Raw genomic sequence first — 24,264 nt, forward strand, 5'->3', positions numbered from 1 at the left:
AGGTCCAGGAGACTGATGTAAACAAGATGTCAAACCTCCATGAACCTATAGAACCCTTTGTCTGGAGGCATGCACGCATTTCTGCTGACCGTAACGGAGAAGAACCATTCCTCTCATCTCTGAACTTGAGACAAAGTGCCATGTTATCATCAGAGGGAAAGATTGGAAGAAAAATAATGGGTGGGACATAAGCACTAATTTGAGACGACGTGCTTGGGCTTTGCAGATCGTTTTTTATAATGATTTTTAGCCAACAATGTGTGCTGTTTTTATTATCCTTTTAAAAAATCCATCTGCTTGGGGGGAGGGGGGGTAAAGACGAGGTAACTTGTCTTTATCTGCTTTCATTAAAATTGTTAGAGTAAAGTTTTCTTGACCTTTAAATGTGCTTTATTCATTAGTGGCTCAAGCAGAAAAACAAAAGCTGCTGAGGAGGAGTAATGCAAAACATCCTGCCCGAGGTAATATTTATTTTTTAATTTACCTAGCATCTGCTTTGATGGTTAATATCCATCATTGGGTTCCTTTCAGTGACTTCCTTTTGAAAGTCTTCAAATAACCTTTAGCAAAGAACCATATCAGATTTATGTTTCCTTCCTATATATAGACTAAATTAATTTTTCTTTTATGTTCTTTGAAACTTCGTTTCTTTTTAGCCTAGTTAGTTATATACAGAAGTTCTTATTGCAGAAACAATGCATAAGGAGGGCATTTACGTATTAGTAGTGCATTGGGGCCTGATCCAAAGGCCATTGACTTCAATCAGGCCCTTTAGCCTTTTTCCTTATAAACATATCATCCAGCAGTTGCTCATGTTCATCCTGTCTTCCCTCGCACACAACTTTCTTTGCATCTTTTTGAGTCAGAGACCATCTCACCTTATCTAAATTGTGAGATGACTAGTACACTCCTGAGGACACTGAAATACTAAATATTACATCATTTCATAACTTATTCTGACAGATACAAATCCTTATAGAATTGATTAAAAACTCAATTGAAACTGCAGTGGAAAAAGAATGTGCGTGCCCTAGGACACTAGAATGAATACCTTTGTAGGGTAGAGAAAGAGACGTGCTAAGAAGTTTCTAACTACAACAAACGGCAAGTACAAAACAAAGAAATGGTGCGAACTGAGTTAGTGTAATGTATTGTTGATTGGGGGCTTCCAAACTTTCTGGTGAATTGTTACAGCAGCAGACCAGTGTCATCTTTAAGACAAGAAGCAGTGTCAATATATAACTATTGTAAATTTGTTCTGACTGCACAACTTTGATGAGATTGACACCATCCTGCTTCAAGCAGGGGGTTGGACTAGATGACCTTCAGGGGTCCCTTCCAACCCTGATATTCTATGATTCTATGATTCTATTTAAGGGAACTTCTTTTCTGGAAAGCACATGGCACTTAATGTAGCAGGAAGCTTTGGAGCAGCAGCATCACCATCAAAGTAATCTGCACTCCACTCCACTGCATTCTGGGAACCAGAGATTTACCATCTCATCACTGGGCCTTTTTGCTGATCCTGAAAGATGTTGTGACTGGATCAAGTGAGGAAAGGGAACCAAAACAACAGTATCCATTTCCAAGGCTGTACCCTAAGCAACTCCAAAGATGCAAACCCCTTCCTTCATGTCAGTTTCCACTCCTGTCTTTGTTAGGCATCAGTGTGGCCTAGTGAATAGAACACTGGATTGGAACTCGCAGATCTGGATTCCGGCTCCAGCTCTGCCACTGATTGGCTGGGTGACCTTAGGCAAGTCATTTCCCCTCTCTGTGCCTTATTTTCATATCTATAAAATGGGGATAATGATACTGACCTCCTATTTAAGCACTTTGATGGAAAGCCCTGTATAAGAGCTAGCTGGTATTATTATTCCTGTCCTCTTTCTCTGTTTGCTTGTTCTCTAAAAAGAGTCTTGCTTAGCCAGCCAAGGTAAATATAACCTTGCCACTCTTGGGCACAGCCAGTTTGGCAAGGTCATAAAAATGATTCCCGAGTGGGCTGATCAAAATTAAAATTTGTGCCTCCCCTATACTGGCCAAAGGGAAATAAGACGATCCTAGCCAACCATTTACCAGGCCCAGGTAAGTAGAGCTGGTGTCCAAGAGGAGCTAACTGGGTCATGTATCTGTAGTCTTCAATCAGCCAACCTGCAAGCAACAGAGACAGAGATGCCTTTTCCTATCTCTTGTTATTCTATTCTCTTGTGCAGTTGGTTTATTTTAGGAAGAAACAGGATCAGACTTAAACTACAAAACCTGAGAGCTACAGTATATAATTAATACTTTTTTCCCCCCAACAAAAATATTTAATGTCATTTTAAAAAACCATCCAAGAAAGAATTTTTTGTTTTAAAATCTGTCAATATAGAGAGAGGGAGAAGAGACTATAAAGGAATTTAATATGAAGACTGACTTGGTTTTTTAAAGCTACAATTTTTTTGCCTTTTTCTCCTCCTTTCTTTTGCTGTGTTTAATAAATAATAATTAATATCTTCTAATGTATACAACAAGCAAAACTAAATTCCTAGCAACAGGCCTTTCAACCCCTCCCCCCCAAATCTCTACAACGTTCTACAAATTCTAAACTTTAAAAAAAAATCCATCTTTCTGTAGCAAAGGTGTAAACAACCATCATGAATCTGGACAATAGTTGATCCATATCCAATAAAATATTTGACGTGCATCTCATACTAAGTTAGGGCTTCTAGTGCCTCTGTTCATTTCATAACTCAAGTATGTTGTCATTACAAAGTTTCTTTCAGATGTAAACAAACTTCCCTCTCTGTTTTACCTGATGGATTTAGGGAGACATATAACAGACAGGTATGATCGGAGTCTCACTAGGAGAGTAGTAATTTCTAATAACATGAAGGATAAGAACAAGTTGGATAAGAACACAGGTTCTTTGCGTTTTCATGGACTTCTGAAATTCCCTGGTGAAGAAATAATCCGATGAAACACTGTAGCCATTAGTAGTCAGTCCACTACCATTGACTCACTAACCCCTACATGTGTTCTTCCTGCTTTCCCCCCCCACACCCCCTATCAAGTACCCATTATTCTCTGATGACAGATAAATGTGAGCCCATCAATTAATTTAAAATGTAGATACGTGTAATTGAAAAAAATAAAAAGGAGGGAATTTCTACTATCCTATGTTGTAACGGCAAAAGGAAGATGAACTTTTTGTCCACCATAAGTTCCAACCAACAGAAACTGTTCCAGATAGCAAGCCATCAAATCAACGTGGATTGCCTCTGCCCAGCTGCAGATCCCTCCCTACACCTCCTGCTGTGGGGAATTCTCCTCCTACAGTGGAAAAAAAAAAAATGAAATTCAAGACAGTCTTGCTGGCTCAAAGGAGACTATGACAGAGAGAAAAGGAACAAGTTGCACCATCTTTTTTGGTGGAATTTGATCATTTGTGTAAGCTGAGATTTTGAAAAGCGTGAGGGGAAGTCTGCGCTGCTATCTTCACAATGGACTCCTGAGCCTCTTGGCCAGTGAAAACCAATGGAGAGCATCTTGGGCCATTGCTGGCAGGCAGCTGGTGCCTCTCTTGCATCCGATGAAGTGAGCTGTAGCTCACGAAAGCTTATGCTCAAATAAATTGGTTAGTCTCTAAGGTGCCACAAGTACTCCTTTTCTTTTTGCGAATACAGACTAACACGGCTGTTACTCTGAAACATCTCTTGTGAATGCTTTCTAGCTGCCACAGTGAAGCAAATGTATAGGCCCATTTGTGCTACAGAAACTAGCCCATGCCAACTATCATGCTTGTTAGATGAGATTTTCACCCTGAATCTGAATTCATTGTCTGAAAGTAGGGCAGAAGCATAGTTACCACTTTAATAAGTTTATCAACTTTGTTACAACTTTATCTATTTTAATTCTACTTCAACAAGGACTGAGCTTCATTTTGCTGTCTTTAAAAATATGGGAAAAAGAGGAGCAAAGAAAAAGTGTGATATAAGAAAGTATTTGGAGATTTTTTTACTTTACCCTTTTAGTTTTGGATGTGGTTCTTTTTCATAATTATTTTTAATTAGTTACGCTCAAAACTTGAAATCTATGACTATTCTGTGGCTTGATACAGATGGAATGTCACATTATCATCACATGGTGAGGCATGAAATTTATTTACTTTACATAAACAACCTCTGCTTAAAACAACTTAATACAGAAAATTCCTTAGTCAATGGGCAGCATTATGTAGAACTCAGTATATCATTTTGTGTGATCAGCATAAAAAATGGCATCATTGTTTGTCCATGACTAGCATTTACAGTAAACAAAATGTTTTTGAATAAAATGTAAGCAAACTCTAGAGCAGCTGCCAAGAGATGAAATCTAGTCAGTTTGCTGCAGTCCAAAACATGCTTTGTGTGTGTTGAGAATAAATATATAGGTTGCACTATGCATATTTTAAAGAACGCTTAACAGTTTGAGCATTTAGAGGATTGACTATGATAAAATTCTAAACAGTGACGCAACTTCAGCTGGCAGTTACAAAATATTAATAGTTTCTCTACATTTCCTGTAAAGAAAAACAGTGCAGCACTAAAATGAGCATGAACCATGCCCATGAATGAGTCTGTTGTGTTCTGCAAGGCGCAATAGAGAGTCTTCTGGCTAAAGATTGTCAAATGATCATATATTTACAGTATCAAGAAAAGCTATATTCAGAGCCTTAAGTTCCAGGCTATATTAAAATAGGAAAATGAGCCCATTTTCCAGATACTCATCCTTGCAAAGAGTTGGGTAAATTTCGTATTTGTATTACAATTACTCTTCCTCAGCACCAATAAGGAAGTTTTTCTTCCTACGTCTTTTTGTACAGCGTAATGGAACCAATTGCTGCCTCTCCTTGCACACAGTCTTTAACAATGTTGGTTTTCAGGTGAACAAGTCAGTCTTTAACCAGATGAGTTTTCATTCAATCACATGGGAACAGGCATGTGCAACTAATGAAGTTACAGCTGTATGAGACATCAGTCTAGGGGGTTTCAAGGTTCCTGTTAGTCTCCACAGGATGGATGGTGCAGTTTTCTTGGCTCTAGTTAGTTATACCTGATATACCAGAGGAGGCTGAGAAGAAGACAAATAACTACTCCTCTATGCAAGTAGTGCACCCTGCTCCAACTGAGTCTTTCGGTCACTCATGCAAAAATTCTCAAACATCAGTTGCCCTCAACCATCAGTTGCTACTAGACTATGGCTGCTCAAAGTCACTGCCTCAACATCAGCTAGCAAGAAGTTGCCTTTAGCAACCCAAGGTACTCAAGTAGCCTGCAATTATACCCAAACAAGATTTACATCAGGAGACATGCTGTTGTCTTCCCAGATGTACTGGCCATCACCTTTGTGGAGGCTAAGAATGTGGCTAGATAATTTTTGTTAAACCTAAAAAGCCTGTTGGGTTGGAGAGAGACCTATAGTTAAAACCTCACCTTTACCACCAGTCAAGCTAAATTGTCTCTGATCCCTGTCTCATCTAAAGCTTGTCTTTAAATACTCTCAGGTCACTCTTCAATGAAAGAGAGTCTCAGAGCGTGAACTCAGCTACAAACTATGACCTTCATTGAACAGTTTGAGAATTAAGGAGCCAAAACCAGCCCCTTGACTGCCTTCACCTTGATGCAGGAAAGAATCTGACCCTTATATTTCTGCACAAACAGCCTGTGGCAAAGTTGTCCAACCTTCTCTTTTCAAGAAATAATCCCACCCTCTTGTATTTAGGGAGTGTTTACAAACCTAAACTAGTTGGACATTATCCTCCACTTTCACAACAGACAGTTAAGAACAAGCAAACTGTAAAACGGATTTCTTTAGTAGACAAAGATCAGCTTGTCCCCTTCGTTTTGTTTGTTTGTATAGTTGAGTCATTAATGCTGTTCAGAGATTTTTGCTTCATTGTAGCTTGCACTGTCTGGATAAAAGCTGTTCCTTTGGCTAAACTTGAATGGAGCTCTTTTCTCATTCCATCCAAGTGTCCTCCCCCAAGCTTGGAATTGTACTTACGGAAAATTCGATGGCCTTACAGGCTGGAGAAAGCAAAAAGTGCCTTGACCAGTGCCCAACTTCTGCAATGCCATTGAATTTTTAGTTAGGTTCACGTGGTTGTCCTGGTTGAAGTGAGAGACTAACTTTGTCCATTTGAGAAATACCACTGATGGGTAAGAGAGATTGTAGACCGTTTCTTTTGACTCAGAGTGTACTATTTTTTCTCTTCGTTCTTTTTTTTTTTTTAATCTTTCCCAGCAGGCTCTGGTTTTACTGTGTTGCATGTGCACCTTAGAGTGTAAATATAAAATACATTTTGAAATTTGGACAGTGTCTGAGGTCAGAGACATGAGCTTTTTGGGGAGTAAGTTACAAACCTCTCCAATGATTTAACATCCTATGCTATGCAGATGAAATATTAAGCTATTAACTGTTGGCTGACAGAAATGCACATGAGATACACGGCTATAGACTTCAGACATATGTATATACTGGACTGTCAACTTACCTTCTCTGTGTGGGTATCAACCACATTGATTCATGAACTTTCACACCTTTGTTTATTCCCTATATTCCTATCTACTTTTTTCAGAATCAATTTAAAAAAAATAATCTGACAGATCAAGGCTTTAGAGTATGAAGCTTAATGAAAAATTAAAAAGAACTACTGCTTCATTACAACATGAATATGTATAGCAACTCCTACATGACTATAAATACTCTATCTGTATTCTCCTGGGAATATAATTATTTTAAATAAAGAAACAGTTTGAACTCACTTAATAGCAGTCTTATGTTTAAGAGGTGTAAATAACTTGCTACCCAGACATTACAAATATCCAGGTGCTCTATATGTGCTGATGACAACAAAATTGAAAAGAAAGACTGTAATAATTCTGACTGGTTTTCTCTGCAGAAGATATTGATTATTTGTGTGTGGTGAGAGATTTGGAAAATTCAATTAAAGGAGTTGTGCAAAGGTTTCATAAATTTTCCCTGTACAGCGTGTACACAGACATTGTTGTGTATTAAATCAATGCAGCACTTCACAATATATTTTCTTTGAAACATAAAAATAAATAACATTTAAACAGTTCTGCTTACTACAGAAACAAATTTTATTTTCTGTGAAGCATTTAGTCATGTGCTATCACTGACTCATACACATTTGCCAGCTGTAACAAATTTTATAGACATTTTCTCCAGAGACATAGCTCATATACTATGAATTTTTAAATGAGCAAATGGTGAAGAAGGGATGTCAGCAATATAAAAATTGATCAGTTAAAAGATAAAAGCATAAGTAAAGAGATTTGTATGGTAGTCTTAATAGGTTTTATTAAATAAAAATACTATAAAAAGACAGTAATGAATAGAGTGAAGGTTTTAACTGTGGTTGAGGTAGAGAAAAATTATTCTGGCACATTTAGGAGAAGATTGGTTTTATAGCACCTGACAGGTGAACATTTTTTTCTCTCTCCTTTTTAGATGTGTAAATGTCCAATTTAGTGGTGGGGGAGAGATGGGGGGAGGAACGGGAGACGGACGTTGGGAAGATCCTGCCCTTTTGCTATACATGTGGATTGGGAGGGAACGGCACCTGTGAACTTCTGCCATACCACAGAAGCAGCAGGGCAGGATTTGTACCTAGTAGTCAGGCAACTACCATGCATGTCTGTGCACTGAAACTCCAAGGACTTTAGTTTAGGGTATCATATCAAACCCTGTTATCCAGCTGGTGTGTGTGCTGCAGAGAGCAGCATCTGCTAGCTGAGGTCTATTACTGGAGCAAAGAATGGGATAATCCTCCCACCTCTGCATTTCTGGCCAACATCAGAGAATTCTGCGCTGGTATATGGGTTTTCAACTGCAGGGAATGCACTCGGTAACATTTCTTCTAGCTGTGACCAAGACAGGATTTGACCTTAGTGAAGGTTAGATAAATTTTGCTAGGTTTGTATTTATTAAAATGGGGGGGGGGGAGAGGATCATAATTAAGATGTATGTCTGTAGAGGTGTTGACAATTATGAAAATGCTACTTCATTGTTATGTTTTGAGTCATAGCTTTTAAGGCCAAAGGGGACCACTAGATCATCTAGCCTGACCTCTTGTGTGTCACAGGCCACGAGCACCACCCCACACCCGCACACAAAACCCAGCAACAGAAATGAGAGTAAAGTAAATGAGGCCCACAGGAGACTAGACTATTATGTTCCACAGGCAGAGAACAGGATGGACCTGATCATCCTCTTAGCATCACAAAGAAGAAAAATGCAAACTTAGGACAGGTATAGTAAGTCATGTGAGCATCTGTGGGGTTTATAATAGGTCATATTCTCTGTTGGCTATTTAAATACGTAACCCTTAATGCTATGTGTATAAAGAAAACTATAAATACAGATATTTCTTCAAAGATGCTAGACTGAAAGTTCTTAGAAAAACCTCACTTAATGAATGCAGTTTGAGTCTAACCCAGGGTGAGTTAGATATTTTATCAAGATACTTTTTCAGACTGTGTGACTTGTATCTCTTTGCACTGGTGGATTTCTTATGCAACTACTTGCACTTGGGCAAGTACAAAGTTATTACAAGTAAGGATTTTTTTATTCAGAAATCACAGCACAAAGAAACCAGCAGTTTGGAAATACAGTGATCACTATTAAATCAGTCTGTTACTGTCAGTTACCACACCATATAGTCTGTGATGTCAGTTATTTCCCTATTCTAAATACAGGCAACTCTCAGTAGAATTTTCTTTTTAATGGCTCCTTGTGTAAACAGGAAAATTTGTTTAGTGGGTAGAAGGCTATAAATAAAGATACACATGGTGTAAATCACACTGGATGTATTTTTTATGAAATAACTTTATCAAACCTAGACTAGGCCAGAATTCCTTGTCAGGTTTGGCCCAGACCCAGGCACTATTTTGGAAACTGTGAGTCCATTGCTTGTACTCTTTCACTGGGCTGCTGGGACAGGCATCCTGAGCCTTGCGGACAACAGCCAAACTGGGAATGTGGGACCTTCATACGTGTGCACTCTTCCCCCGCACCCTTCGTAAAGGTGAAGCCTTGGTCTGTGAAAGATGGTAGGTGTAAGCATATGCACACTAAGGATGGAGTCACTTGATTGAGCTACTCCTCTCAGTCATGCAGGGACCAGCTACTTCCCTACTCCCCTAGACCATGTATCACCAAAGCCTACCTAACTAGATGTAAACAGAAAATACTTAAACAGTAAATACTTAAACAGTACTTAAACTGTGCAGTAAATATACAAGTGGCTGGTGCTACTGAAACCTAGAGTAAGGTAGAAACCCACTGAAAGCAAAAACTACTTTATGCAGGCCAAACTATGGTGGAAAATATAGGGGAAAATTCTCTCCTGAGTGTGAATGTGGTCACATCTAATCTTGTGCGTTTCTGAAGCTAATACAATCAGGTTCCATCAATTCTCACCCAGTTTGGCTAAAACAGACCATGAAGGCCTAACAGCCTTCCACTCATGATATCTGCATTTCCCCTTCTTCCCTCCCTTTTTGTTCTCACACAGCGTGAGTGATAGCCAGATGTTCCAGCCATACGTGATCTTGAGCTCACTCTGACTGGCTCATTGCCCGAAATAAGAACAGAAGCAAAATCTGCAGAATCCTTAGCACATAAAATGCAGCGATCCTGTTACGGGCCTCAGATCTGCTCTAACCCTTGCTCAGCTGCAGTGATTCTGTGACAAAGTGACTCACCAGTCAATGCACTGCACTAGGCCTGAGTGTGGCCTTGTAGGATTTTTTTGTCTTCGTAGCTTAGCTGGCCAGGTCCACAGCTGGTTTCCTTCATCTTGTGACTCAGCCCTCTGGCAAGGTCATGTGTAGTCTCACCCCTTTTAGAGTACACTCAAAGTCCCACAACCTCACGTCAGGTCAGTGGCCCAGATCTAGGCCCAATAGAGCTACTGTGGCCCTGTGTCTGGGCTCTTCATGCTCGCCTCTTCAGTGACACTGTAGAGGAACCCAGGCCCAGGCGCCCTGTAACAAGCAGTTAAGGTCTGTCTGGTCAGACCTCTTGCTTCTTCACTAGGCTACTTCTTACATTAGCCTATCTCCTCGGGGAGCTTGCATTCTCAGTAAGGATCTACCCTGGGGCCAGACCCCTCTCCCAATTCCCAGTGTAACAAAAGAAAGTATATTAAACTAACAGAATTAGAGAGCAGCATCAGCCCTTCTATCCTGCATGGTCCTTCAGCCATCTGTATTACTGCTCCATGTTCACAGGCTACCAAAGGCAGCTTGTTCCTCTTGGAGCTGAGAATGAGAGGTCCGTCCCCCGCTGGGGCTAGGAAGTTCTAAGCTGGCTTTCTCCCTTTTAAGACTCCTCCTCTAAGTCTGACATGCTTCTCAGGTGGGGTGGGTTGGGTTGGGCTGAGCACATAGCTGCTCTTTAACCCATTCTTGTCTAGAGCAGGGTTTGTATACCCCATTACAAGGTGTGTCTACACTAGTGCTGGAGGTGTAATATCCAGCTCAGGGAGCCACGCTTGTGCGAGTTCTGACTGAGCTAGCATTCTAAAAACAGAAAGGTAGCTGTGGCGGCACAAGAAGCGGCACAAGTGAACTGCCCAGAGTACAATTCTGTCCACGGCCCATACGCACACTGCTAGCCCGGCCTGAGGCTCATGCTGTCACGGCTACACTTCTAGTTTTAGCATGCAAATACAATCAGTGAGTGCGGGTATGACTACCTGAGCTGGCAGCAATGCAGACATACCCACAGACCACTAAGTGGCCATTCCAGATTGCAAGTATACAGCAGCATTCCAGACCATCCTTAGGCCCCAAGCCCTGCCTCTGATACACCTTTTCCATAAGGCCACCTGTGCTAGCCCTACCCTATTGTGGGATTCCCTTAAAGTAAGAGAATCCCCAAGAAACTGGTAACTCCACCCTTCCAATGAACAGGAAATCTTGCCCTTCGTGCCCCATATGTAAAATGTCCATAGGCTATAAGACTTCGCTTAATATTGTCTGTGCATCTGCATTTAATTTAAGATTCCACCCCAAACAACTTAATCCTAGATTGCAGAAGCATGTAAACAAACGAGAAGTTCTAGTCTCTCTTTATCTGTCAATATTTCCATTCAAGCCCTGATAGAATACACATTAAATTACTGTAACTCTTAATTTTATATTTCCTGGTGTTTATCCAAACCTTTATATATTTAAAATCTTAATGTATTTTTAAGTGGTCAGAGTTAAGTAATGGAATCATGAAAATGTAAATAGCAAAACATACATTCTAAAAACTGCAGTTTACAATATTGACAAATTCTGAACTCTGGAAATCTTACTTTAGCAGCATGTTGATTTTGAGATTTCTATTTTACAAATAAAACATCATTCTGTTTGTGAAAATTTGGCTTTGTTTCATCCACAGAATATGTACAATCTGGTAACAGCTATGAATTCCTGAAATCGCTCATTAACTGAGGTAAGTGAGCTTTCTCACTTTAGTGTTTGACTACACAAACTAATGTTTGCAATTAATGGTAATTATAAGGACTGAATTTATTTAAGCATTTACAAATGATCATAGTAGGTACAGATGTGCATGATCAAATTGTCGTATTTTGATTTGAAGACAATTGCTGCTCATGAATGCAATATCTCAATAATAAAAAACTAATCTACTTCTTAAAATTTCTGCTGATTTGCTGTGCAAATAGATTTCTGTAGGTTCAATAAGAACCAATCTTACTGGAGACTCTTACAGGAGGATTTCTCCAAGTCACCAAGGTCAGGTGATAACTAGAAGGTTTTTCAAATATTCCACACTTGAATAGGCACATGTGACCAAAGGAATAAGAGAATTTGAGTGTTAGAACAGGTTATACCTTCTTAGATATTATGAGTGACTCTCCTAATGAGGTACTTCAAAGAGGACTGCCTGCCCGCCCCTGTCCTGGACAAATAAATTTACTATTCTATTCTATTCCTGAGGCCTATGCTGCTCGGGAGACATTGCTGGCCATTGTTTGAGTAGTAATGCCATCTCCTCGGCTCAAAAGGGCAATGGAAGGGTTTGTGTAGGGAACCATTTCCACCTGATATTGCCACTTCCTTATGCCCCACCCTCACATGTTTTAGCAATGTCCTGGGTTTGCTGCTCGCCTATTTTTGAATTCTCTTGTTTGTGGACAGTGTGTTAATGATTTACTGTTTGCACTTTCTGGACAAAATTTCCTTTTAACAAAGTGCCTTTCTTTCTCTAATTTAATTTAAGCCAGATATGTCACATCACCCAGCCGCTCACCTATCGTTTTATACTCTGTTTTTTGCCAATCACACTGGTGAGCTAACAGAAGCCACAAGGCAAGCTTTGGGGGTGCTCAATTTCTGTTATTCCATTGGCTTCTTCTCCCTGTTCCAGTGACACAAGCAAAAGCCCAACTAGAGACTGACCCTGTCAATCAGCAAAACACCACTTACGCATAAGAAAACTGTCTGCTCAGGGTATCATGTTTCACAAATTCTTTTCAGACATATTTTCATCTTTAGATATAGAGACTTATCTGCAGATTACTGGGGATTGGTGGAAGACCTGAGCATATACCCCTCTTTATAAAGTGAGGTTATTCTGAATAGTCATAATATAGTATGAAGAAGGGGGAGCTGGCTCACAGATATTCACAGAATGTGTATATTTAAAAAAATAAAATGCCACAAATCTACAGTGCAACTTTTAATCATGTCTTCAAGACAGGACACTGTTGAAGCTTTCTAATAGGTAGTCAGTGATATCAACCTCTGTCAATTGTGCCTACTAGAGACATGTACCTTTTCCTGCTTTTATTGTGTTCTTGTGTAAGTGACAAACATACAGTCCATTAATGTTCTTACTATAAAAAAGCAAATAGTAAATCTGGTAATGGTGAAAAAGCTTTCTGCAGTTGGCAGTATTAGATGGTCCACTTTGACTTTCAACAGTACCAGGAATTATGAATAAAAAACACCCTTTTATCTTCTAACATCAAAAACCTTTTACTCCAATGTAAGAGAAACACAGAATTGTTCATTTTTTGTTGTATTATGTGTTTTTACATAATGAGTTAGGGGTAGGCAGATACGTTATTGTGAACAGAATATGCATATGGTAATGTTGTCTAATTAAGTCTTATTTCAGTCATTCTTTTAACCCCACAGGCATTATGGGAAAAGTGCATACCGTATCAACACAAAGTTCTACATCTGCTTTATTGTACTTAAAAGGAGAGAAGAAATGCCTGTAAATCTATCTTCCCCAGCAAATACCAATTAAGGATTGCTCGTTGCACTAGGCAGGTGCACATCTAGATAAAATTTCTGGTATCTAATTTAAACTTTACAGTGTGCACAACCAGATAATCTCAATGTAAATAATTCATTTCTTCATGGCTCTTTTATGCATGTTTATGTACGACAAGCTGATCTAGATTTACTGCTGTACAGAGTATAAACTACTTTTGCCATGTAGAGTTATTACAAACAGTAGTTGCGCTGCCTTGGTGTAAAGACTGTAATATGTTTTTAGCATTGAGCAGGAAGAAGCTGCATGTTTAAGGATGAATACTGATTCCCAGGCCTTCAGAGAGACTGAAAATTTCACAGTAATGATATGCTCCATCTCTAGCAAAGGGTGCCGGTTTTACCATGAGTAGCAACGACCGCGTTACAATTTGTAGGGCTTTGTTTATGCAGTTCATCAGCTCACCCAAAAGTTAATGAGATGCTATATAAGTTGCAGCAGTTCCATGACATTTTCAGCAAATTCGGACATACTCCAAACTGGGTGTTTGCAAAATTATATATATTTGGTTGATTGTGATCATATAACCTGGGAAATTACATTATGGTAGGGTTTTCAATTTGTTTTCAGATAGGTTCCCTAACCCAGGGCCATATTTATACTGCACAAGTGGATGCTATTGACTTCAATGAGAATGTATGTGGAGTAAGGCATAACTGAACATTAGTAAAAGTATCTGAGGCAGGCCCTCACTGTTTACATGCATGTACCTAGAGAATGATGAAGTGCTTACTTTAGTCTAGTGTACATACTTAGTAACATAAGGGAAGAGTTGGTGTAAAAATGGGTTTGCTGTTGTTTGTGCCATCCTTTACATATTTCTGATTACCCTGAAAACTCTCCACCTTCAGGCAAAGTTGCCAAATTTGTAAAGGCAGCTGTGGCCTCTCTTGTGTGTTGGGTAACAAGTACAGGAGATGTACAAAAAAGGTGCAGGAGTCTGAATATTATTCCTTGCTACCATTGTAGAGTAGTGCTTCTCAAACCAGGAGGCAACTAGCATTTTACAACTGAAGTGTTGAGTTAGACAAAACTAAAATGAGTGGTGCAGAGATGTTGCCAGCTTTGTATACTCTACAACCACTCTGGAAATGTAGATATTTTTGAAATAGCAGAAACATCCCTTTTTAATAGGTATGCAACCTGATTCAAAAAGGCATTTGGTGTGCAAGGAGAACACAGAATGTCTTAAGTTAGACAAGGGACAGTCAGCAACTGATGTCAAGTTAGTAAATGATTTTTACCTTGACCTCATAATGTCAGAATAAGAAAAGATAGCAATTTTTTTTTATTAAGGAAAACAGAAAATGCCAGGCTATATATGTTAAGATGTTGCTCCAGATATTACTCTATGTGTACCTTAATGCTATTAAAGCACTTACTGTTTCTTTGACCTCTTGGTATACTGAGCTTTTGCCTTTCACAAACAGCTGGGTCTGCTAAGAACCATTTCCTAATTCTACACAGGGTAGGTCAGATGACTCACGCTTTATCACCCTTAGAGGCCACCTGAAGGACAGAGAAAAGAGATACACACAAAACTAATGTTTTTATATGGTGGGAAGCACTTGGCCCTAATCTTGTGATGAACACAAGACAGAAGAGACTAACTGAAATGTGAAACCATTCCACTTTCTTCCATCTTAGTTGGATGTTTTACACATTCTTTTATTGAGAGTAGAGGTTCATCACACTGCTTTAACTTTTGGCAGTGTTTCACTAAGTTTATTTGTGCAGAATTCTGTAGGTGTTATTTCTCAAAGTCACTGTGGACAATGATTCCTCTTTCTATGGTTGATGCACATAACTAACCACTCCTTTTTTAAAAGAAAGAAAAGACTTTATTGTGGATGGAAATACTGCATGCCTTACACATGGATAATTATCATGGTAGCACCCTCTCAGAAGAATGTTAAATGTTTATGGAAAGGTTACAGTTACAGCTTGGAATAAACTGTCATACGCTAGGTCAAGTGCTGTCTGTCTGCATATATAATTGCAGTTCAGTAATGCCTTATATGTTAAGTGGAATGTTTTACCTTGTACAAAATAAAGCTGCCTTCTAGAAGTGTTGGTAATTACTTGTTGAAAAGATTAAGACAAGTTGTTTCACCAACACGTAAACTGCCTCTTTTAATTAAAGAAATGTAAACTCAGTGGATAGACACTTCTTTTAAGTGACCTCATAATTCATACATGGGGAAGTTAGTTCATAAAACACCTGCTGCATACATTCATGGTGTCTTATGCTATATACCAGCGACAGCTCTAGAATATTTTAATGTCAATGACACTATGATATTGTGCTCAGAGTAATCAGGTTAATATGGGAATGCTCTTAAACAAGGATGGCTCATCCTTTCACGTGTGCCCAATCTGATTTTGGCTTCTAGGCTGTACCTATCTCCAATGATACCAGTTAAACGGCTCTTTACCCAAGGCTCTTGGTGCCTTAAGACAACATTAATGCAATAAAATCCTAGACGTATTAATCACTTGAACAGGAACTCAGCTAAAGGTGAACAGTGTAAACTTAGGCAGTGTTGTCTTCCTGCATCTGCTGACAGTTTGTAACAATAACTGAGAAGTATAGTCTGGTTCAGTTCATCTTAGTAGAGCATTAAATCTGAAACCTAATATTAACAGAATAAATGTCAAAATTAGCTTTTGCTGTTGAACATCGTAACAGATTTTCTGTAAATGGGATTATCCAGTATTGCTTGATGCAGTTCTGGCTGTTCATAGGGAAGTAAGTGAGGTAGCTACTACCAGGAACGAGAAGGGAGCAGTAGAGAGAGATACAGTCTCTCCCATGTGCAAGCAGCATCAACTCTCTCATAGCCAGCTGTCCAAAACTCCAGTTCTCTCCCCCCTCTATCAACTTCTACATTGCATTTCTACATTTTTCAGTACAAAAGTTCTGTGAGCCAGAGTGTTGAGACAGCATAAATAATGCAAGGACTACTGCCCATTTAGTCATTTTCATATTATTTCAGCAAAACCCTACAAAACCCTACAGCTTCTGGCTGATGAAACAGGACTTTGGCCTACAATACATTTTGAACATTCTGGAGAAGAAAATGCAGTTTAACCAGATTTTAATTTAAAAACTGACCATTCCATTTAGGTCATAAAATTGACAATTATCTACAGAGCTGTGTAGTTTGTAACTTATATTACCCATATGAAAGAAGATATGTAGGAAAAACAATAGCAGCAACCACAGCACCCTGAAACTCTTAGAATAAAAATGGACTTCAGCTGGTAAAGGGGTTATTGCCAGAGTAAGATGGTGATGTTACCATGAACTATGATAGTGAGTCATGGATATTAGTGCAGTGGCCTTGATGATTTTAAGTATATCATATGAAAACATGATGACAGTGAAATAGTATACAAAGCAGTTTAATTTATGTAATCAAAAGAGGCCAGCAAGAGATGCCACTTAGAAGCAGCAACCAAGAGTTATTGTTTAACCCATATTACTTTGTATCTCTTCCACATTTCATGCTGGGAAATGTATGACTCGACACTAGCAAATTATATTCATGGCTTTGCTAAATTAAACTGGCACTGCTAGTTAAGGGTCAAGACTTCCTGCATTTAATTATTTTCAGTTTACAAATAGCCTTTTCATATTGCAAAACCATATCAGAAGTTCTTGAGAATATAACAAGTCAAGTTAAATTTCAAACACTGTTTGATAGTAGCTACTCTTCCTCCTTAAAATAAAAGTCATTAACTTATTCTTTGTGTTTAAATGTAAAACTATTTGTTTCCTGGTTTTCATTAGATCACTGGAAATATACTAAATAAGACAGTGATTTAGAGCTGCCTATTGTAACTGATATTTTCACTGAAAATATTCTCTTTCCAGTTTAGTCTTGCGTTTTCACAGGTTAGGATTTAACTAGTTGATTTTCTTCTGATTTCTACCATTTCTTGAGTCCCACAGTACAACAGCATTAAAATACATCAAGAAGAATAAGAAGTGTAGGCAGGAAACAACAGACACAGATACAGGAAATAAATCTGGTAGCTTCTGTGGAGGAGTCAGTGTGGCACTCATTAAAGTGAGGATGCCCATCAGAGTTACTGAGACAATAAACTGTAAGATAACGAATAATACATTAGTTAACATTGATTTACAGTGTCAACTGAATAAGTAGTTACTTTCATTGCTTAGGTGCTTTGTGTTCCTCATCCTCTATATGGATGACCTCTTCTTATAAAATACCGTGTGCATCTATACAAACATCTTGTGTGCCATTCTCTAAGCGGATATAAATGCAGTCACGCTAATCACCGCAAAACGCTCCCCAGAGATTAGACAGTTTCCTACTATATATTCAATACATTTAGGAGTATTTTGGAACAGGGTCTTTTGACATGTTGCTGCCAAGTAAGGGTGATCTCATTACTATTAAGCACTGATAGCGTATGCAACTGTTTATGGGAAGTGTGAAGACAGTCCCGGCCCCAAAGGCTTGAAACTAAAAGGTTCGACAATACTGTCATTAAAAGAGGAGAGGCTGGGATTTCTTGCTCTTTCCTTTCTTCATAACTTACTTATTCTGGGCTTTTAGGAGGGATTTGAATGAGCAGATTTGGCGGGGGAGGGGCTCACACTGGAACTGGGAAAGCATTACATATATGGAAACATCTTGGAAGAAGACAGATGGGTCTCTTGTGTGGTTTTCAACATGAAGTTGTTCACATGAAACTTCTATTAAGAACAAATGTGCAAACAAGAGTATATTCTATAAACAGTATATAAATCCTGTGGCCACACAAATGTACATAATTGTGGGCATAAAGCTGGTTTATCATGACTTTAAAAAACAACATATTATGAACAGTTAAAAGTTTCTTACCAGACTCTTAATAATCTTTGAGAATGCCTTAAATGAAGGAATGTATCCCCTATTAGAAAGGGAGAGTGACTTCAGCTGCAAGTCCTCCTCTGAAGTCTTTTCAAATATTGAAAAAGAAGTCAAACATACGATCAGAAACGCCAGTGTGGTCACCACATAGGCCAGAAGCAGGCCATCCTTCAACAGAAGAGGCAGCAAGCTGTTAAAACAGAAAAGCATTAGTCTACATTCCAACAAATTTATATTTTAAGTAACACATTAAAAGGTGAGAAAAAATAATATGCTTAGAAAGATGTAGGTGAATCAAGGCAGGAAAAATACTGTATTGAAGTTAATAGTGTCTGACTCACCTGAAGGTTGACACAAGTAAAAACCATGTAGACATCAACGGAATTTCATTTATCATTAAGCAGACTGGTCTACGATTAAAAAAAATAGGTGTACAAACACTGTCATGACAACAGCTTTGCTGGTTCTCGCTAGACTTCTGTTATACACAAGTTTTACTTATTCTGGGCCAGAGACTCTATTGTGATCTGGCCACTTTTTTGCCATCTGGAACCAGACACTAGCTGAAAATGGTAGAACTCCCTCCTGGGGCAAGAGTGCCAGTACTGGGCCCACCACCCTCTCACTCAGCATAGGAGACATGGCAGAACTTCCCTCTGTCTCTCCTCCACTGGCATAGGATCCATTAAGAATATACCAGGGCAGAATATCTCCTGCACCAGAGCTATGCTTGATGTAGCACCTGGTTACAGCTTCTTTGATCCTTGGCATCAGCCTTTCACTGCCGTAGGGTATGTGTACATGAAGACTCAGTGCACAGCAAGCTGAGGTGTAAATCTGCAGTGCCCTCACATGCCATGCACTAACTGTCCCTATGGATCCTGCTGCTGTGCACTAAAAGTTCCCTAGTGTGCACTGACCTACTGCTGATTCAAACTGCAGTATGTGTGTGTACACTAGAGAACTTTTAGTATGTAGCAGCAGGGTCCACACAGACAGTTAGTGTGCTACAGGTTGGAACGCGGTAGCTGCCACGCATCAGGTGTTTGTGTAAACATGCCTTAAAGCAGTGACAGGCTGACCCCAAGAACCAAAGAAGCTGTGACCACACCAAGCAGAGCTCTGGTGCAAGAGATATTCTGCCCTGTGTGTTGATTTGCAGCACAATATGCATTCAAAAGGAACAGTTACAGTTTATAAGCATCCGTCCCTAGTCACATTAGGAAGAATGGTAAAGTTGCGTGTTCAGCCAGGAAGCTAGCAACAATAGTTTAGTGGCCAATCTAGATAAAATTGTCCCCTGTGGGCCTCTATGTGAGCTTTCTAATGTAAACTTAGGAGAGGAATATTAAAGGTGCTACCATGCCAGTGTTCAAATTCCTCCCACATGATGGCTATGCTTCATCCAAGGGGAAGAAGATGACCTTCAGCCTTAAGACTTATCTCCCAACAAAGGAAAGAGAAGGGGAATATATACATTAATTTCCAAGACAGGAGGCCCCTTGCCATCTAGTTATTGAGAAATGAGGGAGAATTCACCCTATTTCACTCATCGTTATTTCTTACCTTATATATAGTTTCTTACCTTGCTGGACAACTACGTGTCTGGGGCTTTTCTTTGGTTTCCATGGCAGTGTCACCCTTCCCACCCCCAGAATCAGTCACCCCTACCACCTGGACAGTCATGCATTTTTTGTGCTGAGTGGACCCTAGTTAACCCCATTAGTACATCTTGTTAATGAAAGTGGTCAAAAAGGAAATTTCTACTTTCATAGCCTCAAATTACCTATCATTCAGAAGTTCTTACGGAATGAAAATGATATGCACAATTTTTTTAAAAAGTCTGTTTCCAATAGATACATAATTTCTAAGTGAGGAAGAAGCCTGTGGCATCATGCAAATTCGGGAAAAGGGTATCAAAATATTTTCTAAAAATAAAGTACTTACATTGATACTAGAAGAATGGACTTTTCATGTACTTGGAAGGAGAACAGGAAAAATGACAATGCACAACTAATCTAAAAAGATTGAAGTAGAAGAGGTTAATATATATCTCCCCAATGCAAAGTGTACGTTTTAGTTTTTTAGTTGGCCTAATTTTATGTAAAGGCTGGCATCAGTATGAAGTGTCCAGTATAAATTAAAGTATCTAATTTGTACTAAATATATTCAATTCCAGAGCAATTTGCATTTTCAATATAGTTAGAGGGACAAGTACACTGAGCTGCACCTGTAACAGATTGTGGCTGCAAAAAGGAGCCTTTTGAAAGTTTGACCCAGAGTATTCAGAACATGACTCATGTAATAAGACCCCTATCTTGCAAACACTTACACATGTACTTAACTATCCTCACATGAGTAATCCCATAAAAGTAAACTGAATTACTCAAATTTATAAGTGATTGCAGGATTGGGGCCCCACGATATAAAGTCAGAACTATGTAATTACCATACCTGAGGTAGGCTGTATTATGCTGGGTCAACCGTACTCATGAACAACCTGCGCCTCAGAAGTAACAACAAAAGGTTGTATTCTTTTTACTGAACTAAAAATATATTGAGCAAGAATTAAACTACAAGACAATTCTCGGGAAGGATTAATCCTAGTTATAGGCATCACTATTATAAACTCAAATAATACTTAGAAATTATTGTATATTTTAAACCATATACATCAACTACTGTTTCAATTTTAGTGATATCTGTCTTGATATAAAAGCGCTTTTAGTTTAAAAGGAATATTTTAAATTCATGTCATGTAAATATGCCTAAAATTTACGTTCAATGATATTAGACTACAGAGAGAAAAGCAAACATTTGTTAAAAACAAAAAAAAGGATCATTCCTTTTCAAACCACTAATGAGCCTGCAATGACTATTGTGGGAATTTTTATTGAATTTGGCAGCCAGTGCATTAAAAAAAAACTATCACTCTGGAAACAAAACGAAAGAGAAAGGAAATCTCAAACCCATACAAAGCTTTATTGTGTGGAGAATCTTCAAATGGCTTTTCAGAGGAAAATAATAAAAATACAGAATTAACATGAAGAAAACCGAGGATAAGAGAAATAAAGAAGTATAGACAAGGGGAAAACCTGAGATTTAAAAGACATTAGTTAGGTCCTCCGATACAATTTTGATATTCAATTCTATTTGTGATATGCTTTTTAAACAAACAGTCTCTTCAGCAGATACCAAATGACATTTAACAACATACACAACTCTGCACAGTGGGACAATTTTAAGGAGAACTGTTGGCCATTCTCCAACATTCAGTGATAGATTTTAAATAAGAAACAATTACAAAAATTCACTTACCAGAGCAAATTTAAATCCTCGGAGAGAGGGCTGGAGGGTTAGTTTTATACAAGCCGGAAGCAGGGTCAGAAATGTAAAAGCAAAGCTAAAAGATTATTTTTAAAAAATATTAAGTTTATTCTTTAATGTATAAATAACCACTTATGTTTTCAGATAATATTTTCAAAAGCTATTAGGTGACTAAGGGACCCATGTCCCATTTTCAAAAGCACAAATCAGGTAGGAGCCTGAGTCAGTGTGGTGTGTGCTCCTAATTGACTTAGGTGCTTTTGAAAAGTTTACTCTTCAGTAACTTTTTATCCATTTTCCATACTGAAAGCCTCATCTTGAACTACTTGCTTATTTGAAATATTTTGGATTATGCAAACTTAAAACATCTAGAAGAAATAATGGAAAAAGTCAAATGCATGTGTTTGTTATTTTTATCTAGCGTCCCAATTTTAACTAATTATTCAGCTCAGATCACACAGAAAAAAGTTTCTTAACATTCTAAACACACGCACACCTGGGGAAAATCTTTAAATTTTATTTGTATTACTTGGAACTAAAAAATACACTATGAACAAAAGTCTTTTTAAGAACTCTGAAAATTTCATCTCTCAATTCTTCCCAAAAATTAATGGATGGGATTTTCAAAAGACTCTTTGTGACTTAGGAGCACAAGTCCCTTTGACTTTCAATAGGATCTGTGCTCCTAAATCACTTAGGTGCTTTTGAAAATCCCCCATGATATGAATAAAAGTAAAAGTTACCTAAAAGCCTTCAGTTCTCTTACCTGAGTTTAAGCTGGGTTTGAGGTGACAGCACATTCTTTATCTTTATAAGGACATTTAGACTACACCAAATATTGGCTACTTTATCCTGAAAAGATATTTAATGAGTTGTATCTATGTTAGTTTGCTGTTCAAATAATATGAGGATTATTTACTATTTCACTGAAAAATACATTTTGACACACAAATGTCATATGCTATAATGAAAGGCAATACTGGGTCAGTGTGACCTTGGCTCAAACATAGACAATTATAATCTGAAAGAAACTGTATTAAAACAACTGAGAAATACTTTCTTGAGCACAAGAGACCATCAGTCTTAAGTCAAGACCACACATTTTGTGAAAATAAAGCTCCTGTGAAACTTTTTTCAAATGTGAAGACATTCAATTAGGGCTGTCGATGAATCGCATTTAACTCATGCGATTAACTCAAAAAAATTAATCACGATTAAAAAAAATCAATTGCGATTAATTGCGGTTTTAATTGCACTGTTTCTAAAATTGAATTGGTATTCTATTGTTTAATATTTTGGATGTTTTTCTGCATTCATACATATTGTCTTCTGTGCTGTAATTGAAATCAAAGTGTATATTATTTTTATTACAAATATTTGCACTGTAAAAATTATAAACAAAAGAAATAGTATTTTTCAGTTCACTTCCTACAAGTACTGTAGTGCAATCTCTGTCATGAAAGTGCAACTTACAAATGTAGATTTCTTTTTTTTGTTACATAACTGCACTCAAAAACAAAACAATGTAAAACTTCAGAGCCTACAAGTCCACTCAGTCCTACTTCTTGTTCAATCAATCGCTAAGACAAACAAGTTTGTTTACAGGAGATAATGCTGCCCTCTTCTTATTTACAATGTCACCAGAAAATGAGAACAGGCATTAGCATTGCACCTGTGTAGCCGGAATTGCAAGGTATTTACGTGACAGATATGCTAAACATTCATATGCCCCTTCATGCTTCGGCCACCATTCCAGAGGACATGCTTCCATGCTGAGGATGCTCCTTGAACAAATAATGAGTTAATTAAATTTGTGACTGAACTCCTTGGGGGAGAATTTTATGTTCCCTGCTATTTGGTTTTACCTGCATACTGCCATATATTTCATGTTATAGCAGTCTTGGATGATGACCCAGCACGTTGTTCATTTTAAGAACACTTTCACGGCAGATATGACAAAACGCAAAGAAGGTACCGATAGGAGATTTCTAAAGATAGCTACAGCACTCGACCCAAGGTTTAAGAATTTGAAGTGCCTTCCAAAATCTGAGAGGGACGAGATGTAGAGCATAGAAGTCTGAAAAGAGCCACACTCCAATGCAGAAACTACAGAGCCCGAACCACCAAAAAAGAAAATTAACCTTGTGCTGGTGGCAACTGACTCAAATAATGAAAATGAACATGTGTCGGTTCGCACTGTTTTGGATTGTTATCGAGCAGAACCCAGTCATCAGCATGGACGCGTGTCCCCTGGAATGGTGGTTGAAGCATGAAGGGACATATGAATCTTTAGTGCATCTGGCACATAAATATCTTGGGATTCCAGCCTGTTCTCACTGTCAGGTGACACTGTAAACAAGAACTGCGCAGTATTATCTCCTGCAAATGTAAACAAACTTGTTTGTCTGAGCGATTGGCTTAACAAGAAGTAGGACTGAGTGGATTTGCAGGCTCTAAAATTTTACATTATTTTAATTTTAATGCATATTTTTGTACATAATTCTACATTTGTAAGTTCAACTTTAATGATAAAGAGATTACAGTACAGTACTTGTATGAGGTGAATTGAAAAATACTATTTCTGGTTTTTTTTACTGTGCAAATACTTGTAATCAAAAATAAATATGAAGTGAGCACTGTGCACTTTGTATTCTGTGTTGTAATTGAAATCAATACATTTGAAAATGTAGAAAACCTCCAAAAATAT

At 38.2% G+C, this 24,264-nt stretch overlaps 2 protein-coding genes across 3 annotated transcripts in view; one reads left to right on the forward strand and one right to left on the reverse strand.

The window, feature by feature from the left end:
• The window catches only part of ITGB3BP (integrin subunit beta 3 binding protein), a 51,181-nt gene extending 36,441 nt beyond the window's left edge, over positions 1 to 14,740 (forward strand). The window contains exons 7-9 of the mRNA XM_077825317.1: positions 402 to 461; positions 11,440 to 11,493; positions 13,206 to 14,740. Of these exons, the coding sequence (XP_077681443.1) occupies positions 402 to 461; positions 11,440 to 11,492 (113 nt within the window). The 3' untranslated portion in view covers position 11,493; positions 13,206 to 14,740. The remainder of the gene's footprint in view (positions 1 to 401; positions 462 to 11,439; positions 11,494 to 13,205) is intronic.
• The window catches only part of ALG6 (ALG6 alpha-1,3-glucosyltransferase), an 85,811-nt gene that overhangs the window by 32,078 nt on the left and 29,469 nt on the right, over positions 1 to 24,264 (reverse strand). Inside the window, exons 10-15 of one of the 2 annotated variants that reach the window (XR_013346956.1) lie at positions 22,324 to 22,409; positions 21,549 to 21,633; positions 20,178 to 20,248; positions 18,572 to 18,640; positions 18,222 to 18,420; positions 14,730 to 17,455 (exon numbers count right to left, since the gene is read on the reverse strand). Coding sequence is in view for 1 of the 2 variants with exons in the window: in XM_077825316.1 (XP_077681442.1) it covers positions 17,258 to 17,455; positions 18,222 to 18,420; positions 18,572 to 18,640; positions 20,178 to 20,248; positions 21,549 to 21,633; positions 22,324 to 22,409 (708 nt within the window). In the remaining variant the exon portion in view is untranslated. Of the gene's footprint in view, positions 1 to 14,729; positions 17,456 to 18,221; positions 18,421 to 18,571; positions 18,641 to 20,177; positions 20,249 to 21,548; positions 21,634 to 22,323; positions 22,410 to 24,264 lie in introns of those variants that run through there. The other variant, XM_077825316.1, reaches the window with a different exon arrangement.

Source organism: Eretmochelys imbricata, chromosome 8, assembly GCF_965152235.1.
Source record: "Eretmochelys imbricata isolate rEreImb1 chromosome 8, rEreImb1.hap1, whole genome shotgun sequence".
NCBI lineage: Eukaryota > Metazoa > Chordata > Testudines > Cheloniidae > Eretmochelys > Eretmochelys imbricata.